The 23619-nt window shown below is 40.0% G+C and overlaps 2 protein-coding genes across 2 annotated transcripts; both read left to right on the top strand.

Annotated features, from left to right (window-relative positions):
* Positions 1 to 390: 390 nt before the first annotated feature.
* On the top strand, positions 391 to 19405 carry inpp5d (inositol polyphosphate-5-phosphatase D). Its single transcript, XM_008407678.3, has 27 exons — positions 391 to 1131; positions 1643 to 1706; positions 7240 to 7375; positions 7480 to 7621; positions 7726 to 7866; positions 7968 to 8052; positions 8159 to 8236; positions 8356 to 8433; positions 8549 to 8672; positions 9753 to 9859; positions 10202 to 10304; positions 10396 to 10592; positions 11400 to 11517; positions 11603 to 11699; positions 11819 to 11957; positions 12863 to 12971; positions 13061 to 13149; positions 13606 to 13687; positions 15096 to 15185; positions 15867 to 15977; positions 16057 to 16136; positions 16214 to 16301; positions 16766 to 16912; positions 16999 to 17056; positions 17154 to 17354; positions 18098 to 18510; positions 18589 to 19405. Exons 1-27 carry the CDS (start codon positions 992 to 994, stop codon positions 18627 to 18629), a joined length of 3258 nt encoding a protein of 1085 aa, XP_008405900.1. The 5' UTR covers positions 391 to 991; the 3' UTR covers positions 18630 to 19405.
* Positions 19406 to 19922: 517 nt separating this feature from the next.
* On the top strand, positions 19923 to 21855 carry smx5. Its single transcript, XM_008407677.2, has 5 exons — positions 19923 to 20073; positions 20276 to 20343; positions 20614 to 20644; positions 20741 to 20800; positions 21279 to 21855. The coding sequence occupies exons 1-5, from the start codon at positions 20071 to 20073 to the stop codon at positions 21402 to 21404; spliced, it is 288 nt and encodes a 95-aa protein (XP_008405899.1). The 5' UTR covers positions 19923 to 20070; the 3' UTR covers positions 21405 to 21855.
* The last annotated feature ends 1764 nt before the right edge of the window (positions 21856 to 23619 follow it).

Here is a 23619-nt window from a genome sequence, read left to right as displayed (position 1 = left end):
TCAGTGTTTTTTTTCTGTGCCCTTTTGATTTGCCTGTGAACGTTTTGGCTGCTGCTTTGCGATTGAGTTGAGCTCTTGAGCTGCGGCGTCGAGTGAAAAGTAGAAGTCCCTCTCGGCTCTGTGAAAGTGCCTGCTGAGGGCCAGAAACCTCCGACGGGCTCAAGTGAACTTCTCTCCGTGCAGTTCTGTTTTCGCGTCATGTGACCTGTGCTGTGGTTTGCGAGCAACTCATTTTCCTCCTCTTATTTCTGCAAGACTTCCTGTCCATCACATGAACGAGACACGCCGCTCTCTGCTTGCATTTCCTGAATACATGCGCTCTGAAGAACCTGCCAGCTCTCCCGATTTACATGATTAGAAGCGTGACAGTGAGACCCAGGATAGGTCTTTGGGGCTAAAAGAGCTAAGAATGGATTCATGATGAGTTATCCAGTTAAAAGAATAACTATCTGAAGATCAAATGAAGTTTCCTAACTCTTAAATTTGAGATTTTTTTTTTCAGCATGACAGCAAAGAGTTTCTTCCTACTTCCTATTTTCTCTTCTTGTAGCTCAGTTTCTGCACACAGCAGCACTTCATGAATATATCTTATTAATAAGTAAGTGTACAAGGCAGCCTGGGTAATTGTGTTGGTCAATCATTAGGCCATGACGAATGCTACTCCCCCCCAGTGCAAGCAAACGCCTGTATTTTCATTTTACAGCGCTGGGGATCCGGCATACGGCACCAAAAGGCCCTCCTCTCTGCAACTTCTCAAATGAGGAAGTTCAGAGCAGAGCAGAGCTAGGAGCAGCTTCCTTTTACAGCCTAAAGAGCCGCAGAATGATGAAGAGGTAGAACGGACTGTGCAAAGATGAGAACAGCCAAGCAGAAAAGCTGAGGTCCAGAACAGTCGGAAGGATTTTGCATAGGATTTTTTTTTTTTATTATTTTTATTTTGACAGCAGATGCAAAACACTTGAGCTCAGGCTCTTGGTCTGTACAAAACAGGATGCCAAGTCACCAGCCTTGGTACCATGACAATATAACACGATCCAAAGCTGAGGATCTGCTCTCCAAAGCAGCGAGAGATGGAAGCTTCCTTATCCGGGACAGCGAGTCCGTCCAGGGAGCGTACGCCCTCTGCGTTTTGTAAGTTACCTTTGTTTAATGGCTCTGAATGGAACTGGAAGTTGATTTAAAGACGCCGCTCCTGATAGTCGTCCCAACAAGCCTTCCAGGTTCTCGGTCCCATCAGACTAAACGTTACCAAACTGTTAACACCATTTGTCTTGTGATACCATCGCTAAAGCAACAAGTTTATAAGTTAAAATTCCCCTGCTGTTCTACGCTGTTTCGCGTCACATCTCTTGCATACACACACTCACTCTCGCGTACACACACACACACACACACACACACACACACACCGCAACATAAAACTAGTTCCCCTTTATTTGCATTCTGTACTGCCATGCAGCACCGCCCTTTGCCCTCTGCACCATCTTTTTTCACGTTCTAAACCTTAAGTTTAAAAAGTCACCCAACCTGTTCCGATTGCACCAACACTTTTTTGTGTTATTATTTTTAGTTTTTTGGTAATAGTGCATCATGTTGTGTCCCATCCCGATGACAGATATTTGCATTTCATTGCTGACCACAGATACCAGAACTGCGTGTACACGTACAGGATCCTGCCTAACGAGGACAAGCAGCTCTCTGTTCAGGTGGGTAGGCGGTTCAAAGCGAGCCACAGGTATTTTCGTCTGAAGGTTGCAGGAGTTATTTTGGTCGTTTTGATGTTTGTTACAATCGAGGCCTGGCGTCCAGTGGTGACGGTGAAGCGTCAGTAGATTGCGTTTAGGTTGAGATCTACAGTTAATAATAAAAAATACAATATTCAACATGGGGTAGTTTTACATTAACTTCCATTCAGTTCATCTATGAAGAGCCAAATTACAACAAATGTCTCAAGGTGCCTTATGCAAAAACAGAAGAAAAAAAAAGCATTTCAGTTCAATCACACAAACATTCCAGTTGATCACAGTGATCAAACTGAGCGGCAGTATGATTAGCTCTTCAAAGTAGCCCATCTTCCTAAAAAAAGAAGTCATTTTTTAGTCAAAATGATTCTGGTAAAGTGAATAAACAAAATCAGCAAGTATTTTTTGCCAAAAGATGCTCTAGGAAAAACATTACTTTTGGCAAAAGACATGACCTAAGCCATTATTTTAGAAAGTGACAATATGCATTTTTTTTTTATTATTCTGAAATAACAAAAATCACTAAAGCCTAAAAAAACCTACCCACGCCTCCGCATGAATATGTGGGAAGGTGTTACATCTCCAGATTTTAATGACCATGCTAACATCTCAAACTGAGCCGTTTCCTTACAAGTAAAGCTAAAGATCATGCTTCCCAGCTCTTGAGCTCTGAATGGTCAGCTGTAAAGAAAAATCATAAAATCATCATGATCACCTCCGGAGGTTATCCTAAGATAACCTTTCAGAATCAGAGAGCTCTACAGAGGCCTGTTGCCGCCAGTGCAGAGCTTGCTCAACATTGGCAGCAGGTGGTTGGGAGTAAGAAAAGGAGTCAGCAGCGAAGACATGCAGAGTATAATTACACCAATGAATTGTCCTTCTTATTGTTTGGGAAATTTGGAAAATTGTTTGTCAGGACAAGAAAATATGAAAGCTTTAAGACCTGTGATGTGCCGAAATGGAAGCGTTTTAGTTAAAGGGAGTTGATTTTTTTTTTCTCCATACTGCCAAAAATACTTTTACAAGATTAAGAAACAAAATAAAGCAACTTTCAAGAAAATTCTAACATAGTCAAATCACGTGGCTAGGCACAAACTAATAATAATCAGTTCCAAGGACTAACAAGTCAAGAATCAGTCAGGATTTGTCCCACAGGTTGATTTCCACTATGTCAACATGAACAGTAGAGGTTGTACAGAATGTAAATGTTGACTTTAAGCAAACATTTGCTCATTTATATGTACAACTCATCAATACACTTTAGTATATTATGTCAAAAACCTGACAGACCTGAAGGCCACAAATTAATTCATAAATCAGTGAAAGTGTGAGGAATCCTGGCGTCCGGTGCGTAAATACATAACTGATCTCTGGTATTCATTCTCTACTGACCAGGTCAGCACATCCTAGATGTGTTTGGAACGTGAGTTTAAATGAGGTGGTGACTTAAAATGGACTGTTGGAAGAGATGGAAAGTAGAGTTAAGATATCAGGGCCTAAAGGAAAGCAAAACGTCATTGTGCTCATAATATTTATTGGCTTGATGTTTCCTACCTTTACCATAAATCTGAGCTGTAAACCGGAGGAAAACATTATGTCATCCAGAGTTGTAAAGTACTTCAGCATTTTAGAACGGCAGCGAACGATATGGCATGGATGATCAATCAGTATTGCCTTTAAATTCAATCATTAAAAAACAAAATTGGTAATTTAATTTGGTAAACATATATATATATATATATATATATATATATATATATATATATATATATGTGTGTGTGTGTGTGTGTGTGTGTGTGTGAATGCCATAAGAATCCCTTACTATTACCAACAAGCTATTAAGAGGACAATATATATGCAAGCGAACATGTTCTGGTTTGATGAGACCAAAGGTCAACTCTTTACACTCTGTCATTCAACAAAATGTTTTTGGCTTGGCTATGACTAACCATTAATAAGTAGTAAATTGCAATTATTAACACAATTAATAATTTAGATCTAAAATGATCAAGTCGGGGCACCACCTGATTACCAGGAAATAATAGTTAAATAGTTCTCAATTTAAGTTATTGTTTTATGAATCTGCCTGATAAAGTTTAATAGATGAAGGATTACGTTCAATACTGATGTTCTTGAACAACAAAGCACTATGTAAGCACAACTTCTCCTCAAAACGTGATTAATTCAACATTTACTTTAATCAACCAACTCACTGAGTTAGCAACACTCAACTGAGCTGCTAAGGCAGAATGAGAGAAAAATGAAAACTAATAAAGTACTTAAAAGTACAACAGCGAAAATGAAGAAATAAGAATGGAATAGATAACCTGTAAAAATGATGAGATGATGAACTGTGAATGTTGAGAAACTTGGGTTATTCTGAGGAACTTCCAAAGGAGGCCAAATTAGCTTTAAGCTACATAAGGTTGGTTTATACCAAAATATGTTGTGAATTACTCACACAGCAACACCGAAATATGCAAAGATATCGATATGCAAAGACATACAAAAGATAACCTGGAAGAATTAGACTGAGGAAAGATTAGCTTTAAGCAAATTAAATTAGTTTAATACTAAATTAAGGACACAACTAGTATATGTTCACAGCAACCAGTTCACAATGCAAGGCAGAAGCAAAGACAAAAATATTATTTTAATTATTTTATTATCAAATAATTTCCTGGATTGGAAACCAATAACCTTTTAGAAAATTTATTTCTAATTAACCAGTCAAAGAAGTGATGGATTTAATTTTAATTTTGGACAACCAATATGGCGGTTTAAAACGGATGTACACTCGCAAGATGGCGACTTCAGACGGAAATAAAGAAGCTTGCTCCGTGTCCCTATTTTAGCAGACCATTTTTAAGCTCCGATAATAACAGTATTAATTATTTATGAGCGTCGCCTGCAGCACGAGCGGGAAAAGATCTGTTGTTAGCACAGCAAAATACTAGCTAGTTTATTTTAACATTAGCATAATGTTTCACATTCGGGGATTCAAAGGGTTTTTTTAATTTTATTTTTTACCTGTCTCTTTGTTCTCGGCGTGTAGTTCGGTCCTTCGCGGCAGCAGGCCCAACACATTGGCCTACAAAAATGAAAAAGAAAAACTGGTTATGGCAGCATCATGCTGTGGTTACAGCTTTCCTCAGAGGACAGGTTGATGACGCAACTCAGATGGTTGCGTCATCAACTAAAAATCAAGGTCATTTTTAGTCATGCATTTTAAAGTTCTAAATAAACTAAAATTAAATTCAGTCAATAAAAAAATCACAGCCACGTTTTAGCTAAGATTAGGAGATTTTAGCCTTTCCGTCTGACCAGAATGAGTTCAAGATCTGTTCTATATTTTTTTCACCGTTGCCAATTTCCTAAGATGAATCAGCTCCTTTAATTATGACTTGCTGCATATTCTAAGACTTACAAATTAGCTGTAATGTCACCTAATTAAAAGGATCAAAAGGTCATTTTAGGCCTAAACATTACAATAGACCTAAGAAGTTTTTTCTAACAAACTGAGCTGCTTGAATATGAGATGCTTCAAAGAAGGGATTTGAATTCTTCTTGCATGAGTTCACAGGTGTCCAAAATGTGGTCTGGGGTCTGTTTGCACCCGCTGGACTCATTTTGTGCAAATTAAGAGTGACACATATTTGGCACTCTCAGATGGTCGATGCTTATAGAGAATTTTCATTATTAACTAGGCCAGGGCAACGTGGACCATGGAAAAGATGACGTAAAACACTTCTACTTTAACCACGATTTTTGCTTTCTGTTTCTTTTCCTTTTTTTCTTTTTTTTTAAAACGGACCACATCCAGCCACAGATTTTCACTCAAAAACAGACCTTGGTGAATCCATATTTGCATATATGATTAATTAAGCCAAACATGAAGAGTTTTCAAAGAAAGAGTGACTCAAGTACTGAGAATTGATTATATTACATTTTGTCTATTTTTATTTTTTTTTAAAAAGAAAAAGAAGAAAAGAAAAAAAAGCAATCTTAAAGCTTTTTTTCTGTGGTTTTTGTTTGAAAAAAAAAAAAGTATGCCGTTTTTTTCCGGTAGGTTTTGATTGGACGATTTTGACCCACGTGACAAACAAAAAGTTTGGTCACCGCTGCACTGCAGAGAAATCAATTAGCTTAAAGTTGGATTAGCGTGTCTTTACAGGTGGAAATATTTGAGCTGTTTTTGGTTTATTTCAGATTTGCTGTGAACAAGAGCTTCACGTCAGAAGCTCCAAATCTGAACCTACAATCTCTGCTCTGCTTTCCTTCCGAGACGAATGTCAACCCGTGTTTTGCCTCAAATGTATCAACTTTCACCCATTTTCTCTGAACGAATTACATTTGACGAATGAAAATGACTTAGACGAACAAAAGAAGCGGTGTCGAAACCTGCAAAAGAATTGACATTTCTTGAACTTTTACAAGTAATTACGCCACAAATGCCGAAGAAGTGAAATATCTCAGCGTCACTGTGAAAATCTTCACCAATAATCACCTGAAAGATGCTGGAATGAATGTGAGTGCAGCCCCCATGAGTCAGAACCACAGCATGATACTCCTACCGTCGTGTTTCAGTGTGGAGATGCCGCGACGTGTGGTTTCAGTTTTTCTCACCGCACAAAGCGGTTTGTAAACATAGTTTTTTTTTGTTGTTGTTTTTTTCTGTTTCAGTCTTTAGCCGCACTTTCATAAAAAGGCAAGCTTTTCCTGTATGGCGTTAGGGGTGTACAAACTTTTCTGTAACGTGGGCCAAAATCGTCAATTCAAGAGCGCTCGCGAGCTGGAAAATAAAACAGGAAATATTTTTATTAAACAAACATTTTTTTTATTTTTTGTGGGAAATAAATGTTTTCTTTGTGAAAGAAAGTCAACCACTTTACGTATTTATTGTGAATAAAACTGAAGAAGATTTGACTTTGGTCATATTTATTTGAAAAACTTTTAACAATGTAAATTAAATTTGTGTTAGAGTCTTAAGTCTTTCTGCTTTCCAAAAGGAAAGCAGAAAGAATGATTTTTAAGAAACGAATACTTTGCTGTTTAAAACATTTTGACTTTAATTTGTGAAAATTGGTTAAAAAAGACTCTCCATCTGCCTGAACTGGTTTGTGTCATTGTCAAAAGGGCCTTTGAATGATACAAACTTTGTTAGCTTTGCAGCTGTGCCATTTGTCTGTTTTTGTCCTTATTTCTTTTATTGTCAGCTGATGGATTAAAGTAGAAAAGTTTCAACTTTTGAAACTCAGAACATTTCCAAAAGTCAAAAATGTTAGACTTTTCTAACTCAGAAATGTCCAAGTCTTTATTTTTTTCTAGAAGATTTCAGAGATTAATCTAAAAATCATTGACTTTTTGTTGTTGTTGTGGTGAAAATTAACTCCTATCTCCTTTATCTTTTATTTTTATCCACAGCGGCTCAGATACGCCGTTGTAAAATTACAATTTTCTGCAGAACTCTTTTTTTTTTTTTTTGTTGTTACTGCAGGCCTCTGAAGGCGTTCCCATCCGATTCTTCACGATGCTGCCTGAGCTGGTGGAGGCGTACTACAACCCCAACATGGGCCTGGTCACACACCTGCAGTACCCGGTCCAGAGGGAGGAGGAGGCAGAAGAAGAGCAAGGTCAGTTTGACCTCCGACCCCACCCCACTTCAAAAAAAATAAAAATAACATGCTGCAACCTCAACCAACTCTCACACCTCCCATCTCTGTGGTTTGTGTCCCAGAATCCAACAGTCTTCCTCCGCAGCTTCCACCCAGGAACTTCCTGGCCGACACCAAAGAAAGTGAAACCAAGACGTCGGAGCAGGCCACCAAGTCCCTGTCGGACACGTACCTGATGAGGCTGCAGCACATGGACCTGTCCGCGTACGGAGAAAAGAATCTAATTCACAGCTAGATGTCGCTGATATGTAACTTGAGTAGCTGCGGATGTTGCTGCAGAGTGTTTCAGTTTTTGTTGGTGCTTCCAGGTTGTCAGAGGAACACCAGATGGCCGTCCAGGAGTACTTCAGGACGTCCATCTGCCTGGACGCGGAGCAGGTGCAAAATGGAAACCCCAACCTGCCCGGCCTCAAGAAGCTCATCACAGCTGTGTGCAAAAATCTAAACTGGTGCGTTTGCCACTCAGGATGCCAGATTTTTTTTATGTTTTTAGAATAGAGAGATTAATAGAGAGATTACTTTTTTTTTTTTTTTTTTTTCTCTGAGCCAGTGAGATTTCTCGAGTCCTCCCTGCTCTCGAGATCTTCCACAGAGCGCTGGACCAGCAGATCTCCCCAGGCATTGGGCCCAAACAGGTTGGTGGCCACCTTGATCCTTAGCATTACTCGCACACACATGCAAAAAAAAAAAAAAAACGAAAGAAACCTGATCTCATGCTGCTCATGCTGCCTTTCTCTCCAGATTCTTGTAGATTCGGGACAGTCTATAAGCTACAGGCTGGAGCAACTCACCAAACTGCTCTACTCCATAGAGGACAAGGTATGGGCAGCTGCACACACGCTGGTCACTTTTCTCCTCATTTCCTGGGAGATTAACCGTATGACGTCTGTCGCTGAGAGAGAGAGGAGAAAAAAAGCACTTCTTCTTTCACCTTTCAGGCCAAAAGTTCTGTTTTCGAGGCCGTCGGCTATGATGGAGGCCACCGGAAATCTCTTATACCGATTGTTTCGTTTGAGGTGCTTCCCCTTCAGTTTTTTTTTTCTTACATTAAACTTCAATGGTGAAAAGAAACGGAATAAAACTTCTGCAGGTCTGTGGTTTTATTTGATACGATTCCTTCTTGACTTGCAGGTAAAGCAAGAGTTGCTTGGCATTTCAACAAAGATGGTTCTGAAGGTGGACGTCGAAAGCGGGAAACTCTTCTTCAAGAAGTCCAAAGACGGACCGGAAGATAAATACTTTGTTCACAATAAAAGTAAGACATTTCCATATTATCCTGTAGAATAGTTTCTTTATTTCGAAGATCTTCAATTCAAGCTCAAAAATATCCAAGCAGTTTGGAACAAAAGTTTTGATTATTTGAGAAAATTCCAACAATGCAATTCTGTGAAGCAAAATATTAGCACTAAATGCTGTGGTACGAATCTACAAGTTCACCCTCTCTGGGTTCAGTTGTTTTAATATATTATCTGAACTTTATATTTAAGTCTAGATAATGTAGCTCTACTTAAACAATAACTTAAAAAAAATCCCCCAAAAAGTGACAGCAGTTTTTACTTTTCCTTTCAGTTTGCATTTGGTCTATTTTAGTTTAGAGCTTCTTTAGGTTTATGAAAGATTATAACTCCACAATTTTGACAGCTGAAAAAAAACCTTAATGATTCTCAACTTTCTAATCTACTGGTGAGAGAGGAGCCTTCACTGTCCACTGGAATAGTAAACTAAAGGTTAATTTGTTTTAAACTGATGCCAGTATGTCGTTTTGATTAAGAGACTGAACTTATTTCACAACCGTATAGAAAACAAGAGTGTAAATGTATCGATAAAACCTGTTTCCAATGAATGTGTTGGAGAGCTGAAACCCAGCTTTTTACATTTTTAATCTTGAATATTTGACTCCTTGGAGGAGTCATGATCTAACCTCTAAATGCCAGACACGACAAAATCCTCCAACAGCAAGTGATCATAGGCCAACTCCCCGTCAGGACGTCCCGCATAACTTCATTTTGACGCTGTGGTTGAGCTACGTTCATAGGAAAAATATGAAAATGTTTTCTCATTTTAGCGAAGCGCAAAACTCATCAAGGCTAGAAAACTTTCTGGATTTAAGTAGATTTAAAAAAAAGTTGTTAGAATAAGATCAATATCTCGTTAAAGCCGAGATCTGTTCTCTTTCGACAAAAAAAGGTTTAATAAACAGGGTGGGCAGACAGAGAACCTCGTCTGTCAGAGGAGCGTATTTTTATAGGTCATTGAAGCAACAAACTTTGTGGTTTCTGTTCAGTGTTTTTACAGCTTTGTCAGCTTTAATTTTAATCGTGTTCACGTTCTTCAGTCCTACAGCTGGTAAAATCCCAGAAAATGCATGCTAAGCTCATCATCGTGGTGGAGACGGAGAAAGAGAAGATTCTGCGTAAAGAGTTTGTGTTTGACGACACAAAGGTGAGTCCAACCGAGAACTTTCTGCTGTTGTTCTATGACGGGGTGTCAAACTCCAGCCCTCAAGGGCCTGCAGTTTTTAGATGTGCAACAAGTACAACACACTGGAATGAAATGGGTTAAACCTCCTTCTGGTGTAGATCAGCTCTCCAGAGCCTTGCTAATGACCTAATTATTCTATTCAGGTGTGGTGCAGCAGAGGCACATCTAAAAGTTGCAGGGCTGTGGCCCTCCAGGACTGGAGTTTGACACCTGTGAGAAAATACTGAAACAGCCACTGTCCTCCATTGTTTGCTCACTTTCAGACTTTTTTCCTCTCCGTTTTTTTGTCTCGATTGCTTAAAGAAAAGAGAAGGCTTTTGTCAGCTGCTTCAGCAGATGAAGAACAAGCACTCGGAAAAGCCGGAGCCGGACATGATCACTGTGTTTGTCGGCACCTGGAATATGGGTAAGGAAAGTTTCTCCACGCCTGGCGACCGATTCGAAATTTAGCCGGACGTCGAAATGCTAACGTGAACGACGATCGCCTAAACCCACAGGAAACGCCGGTCCTCCTCCCAACATCGACTCGTGGTTTCACTGTAAGGGCCTGGGGAAAACGCGGGACGACACGGCGGACCACATTCCACACGACGTGTACGTCATCGGGACCCAGGAGGATCCGCTGGGCGAGAGGGAGTGGTCAGACACGGTGAAGAACGCCCTGAGGAAAATCACAAACATCAGCTTCAAGCAGGTGAGTGTCACAGTGGAAAAGTATTCACACCCCTTCCTTATGTGTACAATTGTTTTGTTTTTTTTGTTTTTTGTTTTTTGCCACAAACTGCAGTGTGTTTTATTGAGTTGCTCCTTGACCAACACAAGGTTGGGTAATGGAAAAAAATAATTTTTAAAAATGTGAAATTGTCTTTTACATTTACTCTAATGATAAAATCTAAATTCAGAATATCAACAAGTTTCAGCAAGTCAAATGTACAACTTTTTCAGTCCCACAGTGAGTGATATTTAAGACACAAAAAACTACAAATATAGAGGATGGTTGGGGGATCCTGCTGCATTACAGTCAACCATCTCAAACCCCCATTGGGCCTGGCTTAAAGGTTTATCTGTGCATAGCCTCATGTGGGTTAGCAACAGGCCACCCATGTGAGCTGGTAACAAATTTAAGGCCAAGTTAACGGTTTTATACAAATTTAAGACATTTAAGACATTTTAAGGCCTTATTTTTAGATGCTTGAATTTAGACGTTTTTAAGGATGCACAAACACCTTTTATCGGCCTTCTAAAGTTAAAAGAATATATAGAAATATAATCCAACTGTGTGTAATTTTATGTCAGTTTAAAAGCAGCTGCCTCCAAGCTAAGTAGAGAATATTAGTGTACAAAAAGCGTCACAGGAAATCAGCAGGCAGGTCAGACAGAAAGTTGTGGAGATGTTTAAAGCAGAGTTAGGTCTTACAGTAATATCCAAAGCTTAGAGAAAAGAAAAAAGGAAAGACGGACAATTTCTGGTGAAAAGCAGTAACAGATTTCCGTCTTTCAGGTGGCGATTCACACTCTGTGGAACATTCGGATTATCGTCCTGGCCAAGCCTGAGCATGAAAACAGAATCTCCCACGTGTTTTCAGACAGCGTGAAGACGGGCATTGCCAACACTTTGGGTGAGCGTTTCCACGTCTCCATGAGGCGCCGATAAAGGCCGACGTAAAGACAGAGTCTAGTCTGTAACATCCGGCTTCTTTACAGGTAACAAAGGAGCCGTGGGAGTGTCCTTCATGTTCAACGGCACATCCTTCGGATTTGTCAACAGCCACCTGACCTCTGGGAGTGAGAAGAAGCTCAGGTGAGATCGGAGACATGGAGTTTTAAATGAGACGTCTTCGATAGACACGAACATCGACTCTGTAGTCAAAAGGATTTCTTAATCTTGAACGTGTCACAGTGGATTTTCTTTGTCTGCAGACGGAATCAGAACTACGTCAGCATCCTGAGATTTCTGAACCTGGGCGACAAAAAGCTGAATCCGTTCGACATCACGCATCGCTTCACGCACCTCATCTGGCTGGGAGACTTAAACTATCGCGTTGACCTGCCGTCTTCGGTAGGTTTCCCTGGTCGTGTTTGACGGCTGTAGATTGTCCCGGAGTGGACAAAGTAGTTGGAATGATGATGATGATGATGATGATGATGCATAGAAAGGCTTAAGATGTTGGAAGAAGCAGAGAGAGAGAGGGAGACGTTTCACCATTCCTCCTGGGATGATCTCTTTCTCTAGCGCTCCAGCCTGCAGCTTCTCTGCAGGTTGTGTGGCTTATTTTTATGGGATTGTTGGAGGACACTGGGAACTGTGACTTCAATTATTATTATTATTTTTTTCAAAATCAAAGTTTCAGTGTGAGATTTGTGGTACTGCAAAAAAAAAAAAAGTTTAGATGAGCTGCTTGTACGTCTTCCAGTTCTCAGTTTGTATTCATCAGCCCGTCATGGAGAGCTTATTGGTTCTTCCAGTGATTTTAATGCAATGTCCGATGAATAGCTGCATGTCATATTACCCAGAGTCATCATGACTGTGCAGTCCAGCTGAGCGAATCTGTCCGCATGGTGACTCAGTGTCTCGCTGAACCACTTTTAGCAGCAGCGATGACCTTACCAGTCTCTCCACAGGTTGGCAGAAGGCTGCTTCAGTTCGCATTTCTATCTTACCTCGCGGTGGATGACCAGAGTAGTTTTTGAGCAGAACAGTGGGGAAATACTTTGACACAAACTCTGTTTTACATACCTAATGCACTAGTTCTGCATTATTGTTAGTTACAGTGAAGTGTGTAACTTAAATTGAAGGCTGCAGCAATAAACCTCCAATTTGACCAGGTTTAGATTTCATATCTAGCTTGAAATTGCTTTGGTTTTCAGACCTCCGTTTTTTTTTCTTCCATGTCGTCAAGATTTGCGTCTGCTGTACAAATAACTTTAAGTCATGAACAGTCACTGCACGGTTTCCCTTTGCAGGACGCCGAGAACATTGTGACGAAGATCAAGCAGCAGCAGTACCACGACCTCCTCAGCAGAGACCAGCTCGGCATGGAGCGGAACGACGGGAGGGTCTTCCTGCATTTCGGTGAGTTCTGTTGAGTCCGAACCCGTCGCAGACATGCGGCAGCTGGGTCGGCGCTAAAACCTCAAATCTAATCTTTCTGCTGATTGCAGAGGAGGAGGAAATCACATTTCCACCCACCTACCGCTTTGAGAGAGACACACGAGACAAATATGCCTACACAAAGGCCAAAGCCACAGGGGTGAGGATGCTGACTTTAGTCCTTCTGTCCTGCACTGTAAATACTGAGCCGTCGGAACAATAACGATATTTGGAATATAAATGAGTGGAGTTACTTTGGTTGAAAGTCAAAATGGAAACATGACAAGACATCCGTAAATCAGACACAAAAAAGTATCGTCATCTTTCTAAAATGTCAGCCTAAATTATTTTTTACCTAATGATTTTTTGTTGTTTGTTGTTGTCATCTTTTGGCAATAAAAAAGGAATTGTTTTTTTTTTTCTTTTCTTTTTTTCTTTTTTTTCCAAAATCAGTTGTGGAATCTCTGAGGCCATCATTTTAGGAAGGTGACAGCATGTTACTTTTTATCGTGTGTTACTTGTGTTTTTTTTTTTGTTGTTGTTGTTTTTTTACAGTTTTTCAATGGAAACTGTAATAAAATTCAGTTTTATTAACTACAAAAAATTACATTTGCAGACAAAATACAATTTGCCATCGTGGTGCGATCGAGTCCTGCGGAAGTCATATCCTCTAGTTCACGTTGTGTGCCAGGCGTATGGTGAGTATTTATCCTGCGTCGTCCAATGACACAGCTTTTCTTATGAAAAGCAAATGAATGTTGCGTTCCCTCCAAATGTTTTTCGTTTTAAGCGAGTGGTTTCCTTTCATTAAATGTAATATAGCAATTTGTTTTGATTTAATTCACTTAGTCATAAATATGAAGGGTTTTTGTAACACCTAAGACAAATCATGAATGACAAGGAGGAGAAAAAAGTGTAAACTTTTATCTGCCCCCTACCATTTAACGTAGCACTAAATTTTAAAAGCTGCAAAACTGACAGAATTCTGCGTGTTGGGCTAGTGGGCGCAGTTTATAAATTCAGTTTTTTTCTCAGAAGCCAACATTTTCATGTTCCAACCTGGAAAAATGGACATAAATGTCTCCTGACCACAAAATCCAACATGGCCGCCATGAATTTAAAACCTTTTGACAGTTACTGTAAAACTGTCGCACTTTCACTTCTGTTTTAATGCTCACACAGCACCGCACAACGGTGTGTGTTTAATCAATGTGTTGTCAGTTTAAAATGCAGAGACATGCACTGTACTGCTCGTGTTGCTAGTAGCTGCAAGCTTTGTAACTATGCATTTAATTTAGCAAATTGAACTGGTTTTCTGGCTCGTAACTACAACACAGTTAAGTCAGGATTAATGCCAGCTTCAGATCCCAGATTTTACTAAAGAGGCAACAATTCTGCAGCATAAGAAGCTCCTGGTTCTGTCTGGTGTTACTTATTTTCAATTCTGCGGTACTTTCTTTTTTTTTTTTTTATCAGAATCCGTTTAAAGAACAAATCAGTGGCCTACATTGCAGAACACAAACTGAACACACTGTTGCTACACTGAAACACATAGCAGGGGTTGGAAAATCTTTAAGAAAACCTGTTAGACACAATAACATACTTAAAATTCACCATCCAGTGAGAAATGCAGCTGGAGCTACAATGTAATGGTTTATGTCAGAGTTTTCCTGGTTTAGAATGGCCTATTCAAAGTGTAGACCTAAATACAATTGAACATTTTCAAGACTGATGCTCACAGCAGCTCACCATCTGGTGTGACTGAGCACTTTATTAAAAGACCTTCAGCTGTAATCGCAGTGATTGGTTGTTTCTGCAAAGCATTGACTCAGAGAGACTGAGTACAAATGCGTGGCACACTTTTTAAATGTTTGTTTTGCAGGAAAAAATGAAAACAGAGTAAAATATATGTCATTTTTATCCCCATTTCACAACTATCCTCTGTTTAGAGTTGGTCAGAGTTCCTTGAAGTTGGTTTTTGCGCCTTCATTCCTTCACAACACCTGTCTGTTTGTGTTGTTTCGTTTTATGTCTTTCGTTCATGAATGTTTGACATGCGACCACAACATCTGATGAGAACTCCCACTGGGCCTTTCGTCCTCACAGGATGCACTAATGACATCATGACCAGCGACCACTCGCCTGTTTTTGCTTCATTTGAAGTCGGAGTTGCGTCACAGTTCGTCTCCAAGCAAGGTAGGAGAACCAGTTGACCCAAAGCGGGGGAGGTGGGCCAGAGGGTGTCGGACTCATTTTCATTTTGGGCCACATCAAGATCACGAATGTCTTTAAAGGATTGTATTATAAAATGGCACCATGTGCCTGGAAAACACATAATGCTGTCCCTTTAAAGTAAAGTCTCTTTGAACCTGTTGTAATGGCTCTTAATATATTTTTGCCTGATAATGATGTGAAACCAACAAATGTTTCAAATATACAGTAGTTTATAGTTGTAATCAAGAATTCAGATTTGTCCTTCATTTGTGCTTTGAATTTACACAACAAATTACATTTATTAGATAAGTCTTTGGTTTTTAGGCTTTAAACTTTGAGGGGTTTTTTTTTCATATTATTTTCCACAAACGTCAACATCCCACAGGAAAAAAAACAGATTCTATCCTTTTTATTTATTACAAAGTTTTATGTTTTTCTTAATTTTAAAACCTAAAAATAGAAACAAAACAGTGTTATAAATGACAGCAAAATTCCTAAAATGTGACTTTTTTTTCCCCCCAAAGGTCATATTACATTCATGTCTCTTTGGATTATAAAGAGCTCCCTGTTTTAGGGCCTTGAGTCTGACGCACGTGGCCTAAATCAATCAAAGATGGCCTCACCCTGCGGTCTGATGCCTTGGTCTTTGCTTTGACTCTTCAGATCCCAGCAGCGCTCCTCAGGGTGGAATCCAGATCATGAACTGCGTGGCCATCCTGCTGACGAAGTCAAAGACCAGGTTCTTCATCGAGTTTCACTCCAGCTGCTTGGAGAGTACGTTTTATCTGCCTCGGCACGTTTAATCCGCAGCTAAAAGATCCAGAAACTGATCAAAAACAAACGTCTTCCACAGAAACTGTGAAGACCTCAGAAGGAGACAACACGGAACACTCCGACGGCTCCATAAAAGTTTGGTTCGGCAATAAAGTCGAGGTAAAACGAAGCAGGTTTTTTTTGTGTTTTCATGGTTAAAACTGAATCGTTGATTGCCTCATTCTCGTCTCTCCAAGCTCACGCCGATCATTTCCGACCCCGATTATCTGCTGGAGCAGCACATCCTCATCTGCGTCAAATCCACAGATTCTGACGAGTCGTACGGTAAGTGAGGGGGGACAAGGTGGCAGAAGACATTGTCAAAATGTCTCTGTACGTACTTTACTTCCTCTGTGAAGGATGTAACAAAATGTAATGTGTGTTTATTTTGTTTTGTTTGTTTTTTTACAGAAAATTTCTGAGATTAATCTCAAAATTTCAGATGTTTTTGCCGGAATTGTAAACTTTTTTTTTTTTCCCCTTTACTTTTACTTGAGTAAAAATATGTTGAAGTATTGAGACATTTACTCTAATTTTATTTTTTGTCTATCCACTCATCTGTTTCAGTTTGCCTTAGCAGGTTCCTTGAATCCATTGTCTTTGAATTTATAATTACACCGGAGCTTAAATTTTGTTTTCTAAATTGTTTCATTTTAACCCCATAAGAGACTAATGGACAAAAAAGTTGAGTTTTTTTAAAGTGTGATTTTTAAAGGACCTCACGATCAGCTGGTGTTTACTTCCTGAAGGGGAGGGATGCGTTGCGCTGCGAGCCGCCCAGTTCTGCTACAATGAGTTCCAGATCACGCTGACCCACCAGGGAGAGAAGACAGGCACGCTGACCGGGGGCATTCAGCTGCGCACCTCCGAGTTCAAGCCCACTGAGAAGTTATACGGTGAGACTGGGAGGAGGAAAACAACCCTCGTTAAATCCCTTCCCGGTTTCTGAAATCAACTCTTTTTGTTCTTCTCCCGTTTCCAGATTTCATTAAAATTGAAAGAGACGACGCCGCTCCTTCAAAAGGCAAATGCGGAGACAAGTAAGACACTCTATTTTTTTTATTCCCCCCCCCCAAACTCAAAACGCAGCCACTAAACATTCTTCTAAAACTTGCGGTGTTGTCTTCTCGTTAACAGGTCCGTCGTAACGCCGGCGCATGATATCTCCAACCCAAATTATATGGGAGTCTCATTCAAAAGTGGGAATGTGTCGGATAGGGGCTGGAGTTACAGCATGACCCCCAGGAATGTCTGCGGTGGGGCTCAGGGGGGTAAAGAGTGCAAGAAGCCTGGTTACGATGTAAGCGTACGAAGTCCCACTACAATGAATTATACCACGTAAGTGCCTGAATATTAATAATACACTTTCACTTTGGGTCATTTTTCCAAAAAACCACAACTGAAAAATGTGGCGCTGCTGAAAGGTTTCCATCCATTCATCGTCGGCATGAATGTCAAATAGATTTGGGGATTTTATTGAAGCATTTTCAACCTCCAACATATTTTAAAACCCTGCAATGAGACTCCAAGCCACAAATACTTACATCTCTGCTGCTATTTTCAGTTTTTCCTCATTTCGAATGACATTTCTGCCGCTGCTTGAACATCTCTGCTGTTTGCGCAATTTTTATTGTTAATAATTATGGTCAGTTGTTATAAGCCTATGAAATAGACCTGAAATTAACTCTGCTGAAAGTGTATAGACTGCTCAAGCTAAGGGTTTTACCATTTTTAATAAGAACGAATGCGCATATGCAACTGGGGGGTTCGGTACCTCAAAAAAGGTTAAGAACCACTGGTCTAGAGCAAGGGTCCTCAAATCCAGGCTTCTACGACTGAAGTCCTGGAACTTTTAGATGTGTCCCTGGTGCAACACATCTGGATCAAACGGTTGAATCCCCTCCTCAGTAGGCAGTCAAGTTCTCCACAAACCTTCTAATGACCTCATTATTTGACTTGGGTGTGTTGTTGAAGCAGAGACTCATCTAAAAGTTGCAGGATACCAGCCCTCGAGGACTGGTTTTGAAGATCCTTGGTCTAGATCAGGAGTCCCTAAGTCTAGTCTTGTTCTTGTCTGCTAGGAATGAGGACGAGAAGTTGTCTGAGATGTTGGACAACCCACTGTACGGTTCCATGGCCAAATCTCACAGTCAGGCCAAAGACCAAGGTCATCCCCAGCCGGACCGTCTTACGCCGACCATAGATGGAGACCCTAATCGCCCCCCGTTGCTTGTGCCACGTAACCGCTCCTTCACTTCTTCTGAGAACAGATCCCAGCCTCAGACCACTGTAGGTCTGCACCCACCAGGTCACAAGAAGCCTGTGGTTCCCTCCCGCTCAGAGGGAGGCATGGCGCCTCATCGGCCTCCTTTGCCCACTAAGTCGCGTCCTGAACCCCAGAACCCCAAACCCAGAGATTACAGAGACACATCAGAGTTTCCCAGCAAACAGAGAGCTCCGACAAGACCCGGCCCGCTACCGCCTCACAAAGACGGTAAGGCACGCGCTAAAGGTTTAAGGGCACAATTGAATCAACACAGTCTGATGCATTTTTTTTTTCTTCTTATTTCAGTGCATTCAGAGCATTCCAAGACGGGTCGTCCAGTGAACTGAGATAAAGCTGCAAATAAGTCCAGCACTGACAGAACTGCTTCCTGCCCTGCATTTTACTAACTAAATATAAAGTCAAAGCTTTGACCAGTTCTTCTCATCACTTTGTATCACAGAGTAGCTTATCATTTTTCTACAGTGTCAAAAAAAACTTATTCTCCCCTTTTTCTACAGCATATAGTTAGAACTCCTTTTCCAGTCTCATGCTAAGCTACGTTGACTGAATGATGGCTGCAGCTTCAAATTTAACAGATCACATTTCTCAACCCAAAATGGTAATAAAGCTCCAGTTTATGTCACTGAATGAGATTTGTAAGTAGAAATTAAATGTGTATAGCTATGTTTTTATTAGCGTAAAGTTTTTATTTTCATTACAAATCAGATTTGTTTCCTGATACAAAGCCAGATTTCTATGGTAGCCCAGAGTGGTCATGGGCTCAAGAAAGGGAAAATTGCATGTTTTCTTTGTTTTCAAGGTTTCATGTACATGTTTGGTTGGAGGGGCTGGGGTTAGAATTTGCTACATTCTACATACTTTCCCTTCGTTGTTACAGAAAGTTACATTTTTAGGGTGGGTTTCTAAGTCCCACCCTGAACAGTTTTGTCACACTGTAGGTTACAAAACTGTACTCTCCTTCCAAATGATTACAAACAGAAACTTTTACACTATACTGTGGCTAATGAATGTTTACCACACAGTATTAAATTGCACGAATAATTAAATATTTTTCTTCAGATGTACAATAAATTCCAAAATAAATACAATTGTCAAAGTTTCATTGGACTTTGTTGTATTTTGTTCCACAAATGTATTTTCTTATGATTGTCCATAAAACTAGAAAAGTTTTACATAAAATCTGTTGTGAAGAAATATATTGTCACAGCTATCATTTAGAAATGTATAGGCTTGAGTGTGTTTTTTAGTAAGTTGTTTTCATACATGGAAACAGTTGCCATGGCAACTGATGGAAGAGCTTGGTAACTCTTCCATCTTTCAACCCGCTTCGTTATCATTTTTATTTGAGTATTTCAGTAACTCCGGCATTGCAGTGCACTACAATTGGTTCCCTACTAGTAAATTAACTTCTGACCATCTCTAATGGTCAGAAGTTAGAGATGGTCTAACTTCTGACCATCTCTAACTTGGTCAGAGATGGTGTGTTGGTCAAAGATGGTTATTTTGTTTTTATTAAGACAAAATAAAAACATGAAATATTAACTTACATTTTGTGTAAATAAAACCAAGATATTCCATTCATTTTAATAGCCATTTATTTTGTGAATTATGGCTCCTTTGGACAATCTTACCAAAGCCTTTATTTCTTTGTTGAAATTGTGAGCACTAGAAAACACCTCTGGCCCCCCCTGGTGGAGCCGGTCAGTCAATGCAGCCTGAAACGTCATCAACAGAAGACGCGCTGCCTCCAAAAAACCACAAGCAACAATGGTAAGAAGCTTGAATAACTTTTTAGATTTATTAGCAGTTTACACAAAGACTCTTTGTAATTGGACCAGTTCTTGTGTGATTTCGACCTCATTGTTGGCTAAAGTGGTTTGAGTACTGCGGTTCTTTAATAAACCTTCTCCGTCATGCTTGACATGTAGCTTCCTTGCTAACAGTAACGTTAGCATTTCGTTCTGTTTCCCAGCTTTTCTACTCGTTTTTCAAGTCGCTGGTGGGGAAGGACGTGGTGGTGGAGCTCAAAAACGACCTGAGGTTAGTGTTTATGACTAAAACACCTAAAACTGTAACGTTATTCCGCCATAGCTGCTGCTATTCGGCTAGACCAAAGGACGCTAGCTGGTTGAAATGCTGCAGTAGCCGAGTGAAAGCTGCTGTATCAATGAATATTTACACTAACATGACCAAATAAGCTTTTTGTAATTTGTATGGATAAATATGTTCACGTGAGAGAGTCCCAGTAATGCATAGGAGGTTATAGCTGTAGATTTGGGTGATTACTGAAATCCTTCCATCTGTTTTCAGCATCTGTGGAACGCTTCACTCTGTTGACCAGGTTGGTTTTATGATTTTTATTATTTGAAGTCAATGCCTTTTAGGATTTGCATTGTTGTCTTATAATTTTTTTTCCTTTCTCATATTTATGTTTTAGTACCTGAACATCAAGTTGACAGACATCAGCGTCACAGATCCAGAGAAATATCCACATATGGTAAGCTGACTTCCGGAAGAGCCGTGACTATTTCATTTCAAACTTGAGGCTTATTTACTTACAACAACAACAAAACAAACTGATTAAAGATCATTGTGGAGAAGTATTGAGGTTCATTCCATTTATGAAATTGCTTGCCTTTATTTTTTAATCAGTACATTAAAAACTGTCTTTAAAGAGACTGATTCCACCAGATCTTAGAATTTGTCTGGAAAACCTTTTAATTTCAACACCAAGAATAATTAAAAACCCCTGAAGAAGAGACAACGCCCTGACAGAACACACTCTGTCAAAACAGTGGCCTCACTGTTTAAATGAATTCACATTCAAAGAAACTTTCAGGAGAAGTCAACAAAAGTACAAACCCCTTCAGTAATCTTTTTACTTGACACCACATTAGGATCAGGTGTTTATTCAATTCTGAGCCAGATTTTGCTCCGTCCTGCCGTCAAACTGCGCCGTGTTCTGTTTGCTTCAGCTGTCGGTGAAAAACTGCTTCATCCGTGGATCGGTGGTCCGGTACGTCCAGCTGCCGGCCGACGAGGTGGACACGCAGCTGCTCCAAGACGCAGCGCGAAAAGAAGCCATGCAGCAGAAGCAGTGATGGGGTCGTGAGGATGGGATGGGGATCGGGATGGGGAGGGGTTTGAGATACAATGACTTTACGTTTTCTAATAACTATTTAAAGATGGCAGTTTGATTTACTTCAACAACAAAAAAAGTACTTTATTTTTATTTTATTTTTTTTTTTGTGCATTCCTGATTATGGAGATTTGCAGAGCAGGGTTGGTTGTCTCAAACTCGCAGGACGTTTAGCCAGTCTTTTAGTGAGTTCAAACAACAGAGGACTGTGTTTGTGTTGACCGTGCTGGTTTAAAATTTAAAAAAGTCTTTTTCTCTCTTTTTCTTCTCCTGCCTTTTCACCTCTACTTGTAGCTTTTTTTTTTAATTGTTTTTGGAGAAATACTTTGATGTGTCAACATCAACTATGACCGTGGAAGAAGTCATTTTGTAATTATGTGTATTTTTTTGGAAATAAAGCTAAAATTTCATTAGCTTGTTTGTGTTTGTCTGAATCAGAGTGCTGAGTCGACTGAAAACAGCTCTGTGTTTCACACGCTGTGTCACGCCATTAGATCTGCAAGTGTCTTTGTGAACAACAGCATGTTTTATTGTTTTAAAGCTGACCCAAAATTCACCAGTTCCCTCCATGACCCTAATAGTCGGCAGCACGTCCCACCGCAGTAATAACTTGACGTTACTGTCGCCTGTGCGACCTTATCCCTCTCACGCATTGTTCTGGAAAACATTGTCCCTTCTTCTTCATTTTGAGTTGTGGGTTTTATGTGCATCAGTTTATGGTCCTACCAAATCCTTTTATTTAAGTTAAAGTCTGGACTTTGAGCAGGGGTTATTGTAGCACCTTTCATCTTGTCTATGTCTCTCTTTATGCATTCTGTAGTAAATGTACTGCAGTGTTTGGGCTGAGCTTCAGCTGGCTGACCGATGGCTTCACGTTTAAATAGAAAACTTTGGTATATAGAGGAGTTCATGGGTCAGTCTATGACTTCAATGCAGTAAAGTCGATGTTTGTTGCGGCGGTTCTCTGATTTTGTAATCTCAAACCATGTTCTTCCCGAAGTCTCCTGAAGTGTTCAGATTCAACCTTCTAAATGCGAGGCAGTGCTATTATTATTATTATTTTTTTTTTTTTTTCAGAGAGAATAAGCTTCCTGGAACTCCATCAAAACAATCCACACTTACTCAGCGTTGTACTTTACTTCACTTATCTTGGTAAAAACCAGCCCCTTATTCTACTCTTGCTTTGTACAGAGTATCTGAACCATCGACTATTGAGCAATGATTGCTTGCTGTAGGCATGGACTCTGTTGAAGTTTTAAACGATTGAATCTGATTTTACCCAATCGCTAACGTTTGGCGGTGACGTATGTAATGCGCCAGCTACGCTATGAAGTTTTCCAGAAACTGTTTGCGCTGTGAACAACCATTCCCCATTACGAAGAGACGTGCCAAGATGAATGTTCTTGTTCTTTGCCAGCAGTACCATGTCTTGAACATTCTTCTTGCTCCAACTTTGATTGATATTTAGAGGTGTGGCCAACACAGATAGAATGGCTTCGTTCACTTCCTCTGCTGCCATTGCTGAAACTACCACCCCTCATACGGGAGGACTACAATTCTAAAACTGCGCAGAAAATCAACGTTACTGTTCAAAACATCTCCTGTTCTCTGATTGGTCCATTAGAAATCCAACCAGAGAAATCGAGCTCAATGAGATAAATCACTGAAGGGCGATGAGAATCGAAGGTTAAGAAGGTTAGCTCTGAGTTGCACTTTTGCTTTTGTTTCTTTTGTTTGTTTGTTTTTACAGTTTCTCCCTCAGTGTGAGCAACTCCTTGCTGTTACTTACTCTCTTTATTTTTAAGGAAGTATTTTTGTGTCGTATACAGGCTGCTGTTGTCTGTCCATTGTCTGGCTCTGCTTATTTTAACACCCAAATTGTTTATTATTTATCCAAATATAGTCATGCTCAGCACAGCGATGCTAGCAGAAGCCTGTAGAGATTATCTTGTTCCATGAACGGTCCAATCTCTTGGGATGTTTGCTCTTTGGAAAACTGGCAGCTGAATCAAATGTTTTCCATTTGGTATTGATTCTAATAGTTTAAACACGACCCAGAAGGCTGACGGTCAGAACAGTTTTGATTAGTGGTTTCAGCCTGCCACATGCCCTCATAACCCACACTGGCTTTGAGGCTGAAACACACTGCATCTAAATTCAGGATCAGTTTTTCTTCC

Source organism: Poecilia reticulata, chromosome 4 (assembly GCF_904066995.2).
Source record: "Poecilia reticulata chromosome 4, P_reticulata-male-v2, whole genome shotgun sequence".
Taxonomy (NCBI): Eukaryota; Metazoa; Chordata; class Actinopteri; order Cyprinodontiformes; family Poeciliidae; genus Poecilia; species Poecilia reticulata.
The sequence above is the reverse complement of the archived record's forward strand: the minus strand, read 5'-3'. Positions and strand labels throughout refer to the sequence as shown.

What these genes read in the sequence shown, in the direction of transcription:
- inpp5d (XM_008407678.3), top strand. Translation starts at nt 992, where the DNA reads ATGCCAAGTCACCAGCCTTGGTACCATGACAATATAACACGATCCAAA. An exon ending in GCGTTGACCTGCCGTCTTCG is followed by an intron (nt 11,958 to 12,862) that starts GTAGGTTTCCCT and finishes TTCCCTTTGCAG; the next exon opens with GACGCCGAGAACATTGTGAC. An exon ending in CAAAGGCCAAAGCCACAGGG is followed by an intron (nt 13,150 to 13,605) that starts GTGAGGATGCTG and finishes TTACATTTGCAG; the next exon opens with ACAAAATACAATTTGCCATC.
- smx5 (XM_008407677.2), top strand. An exon ending in GAGCTCAAAAACGACCTGAG is followed by an intron (nt 20,344 to 20,613) that starts GTTAGTGTTTAT and finishes ATCTGTTTTCAG; the next exon opens with CATCTGTGGAACGCTTCACT. An exon ending in CGCTTCACTCTGTTGACCAG is followed by an intron (nt 20,645 to 20,740) that starts GTTGGTTTTATG and finishes TTTATGTTTTAG; the next exon opens with TACCTGAACATCAAGTTGAC.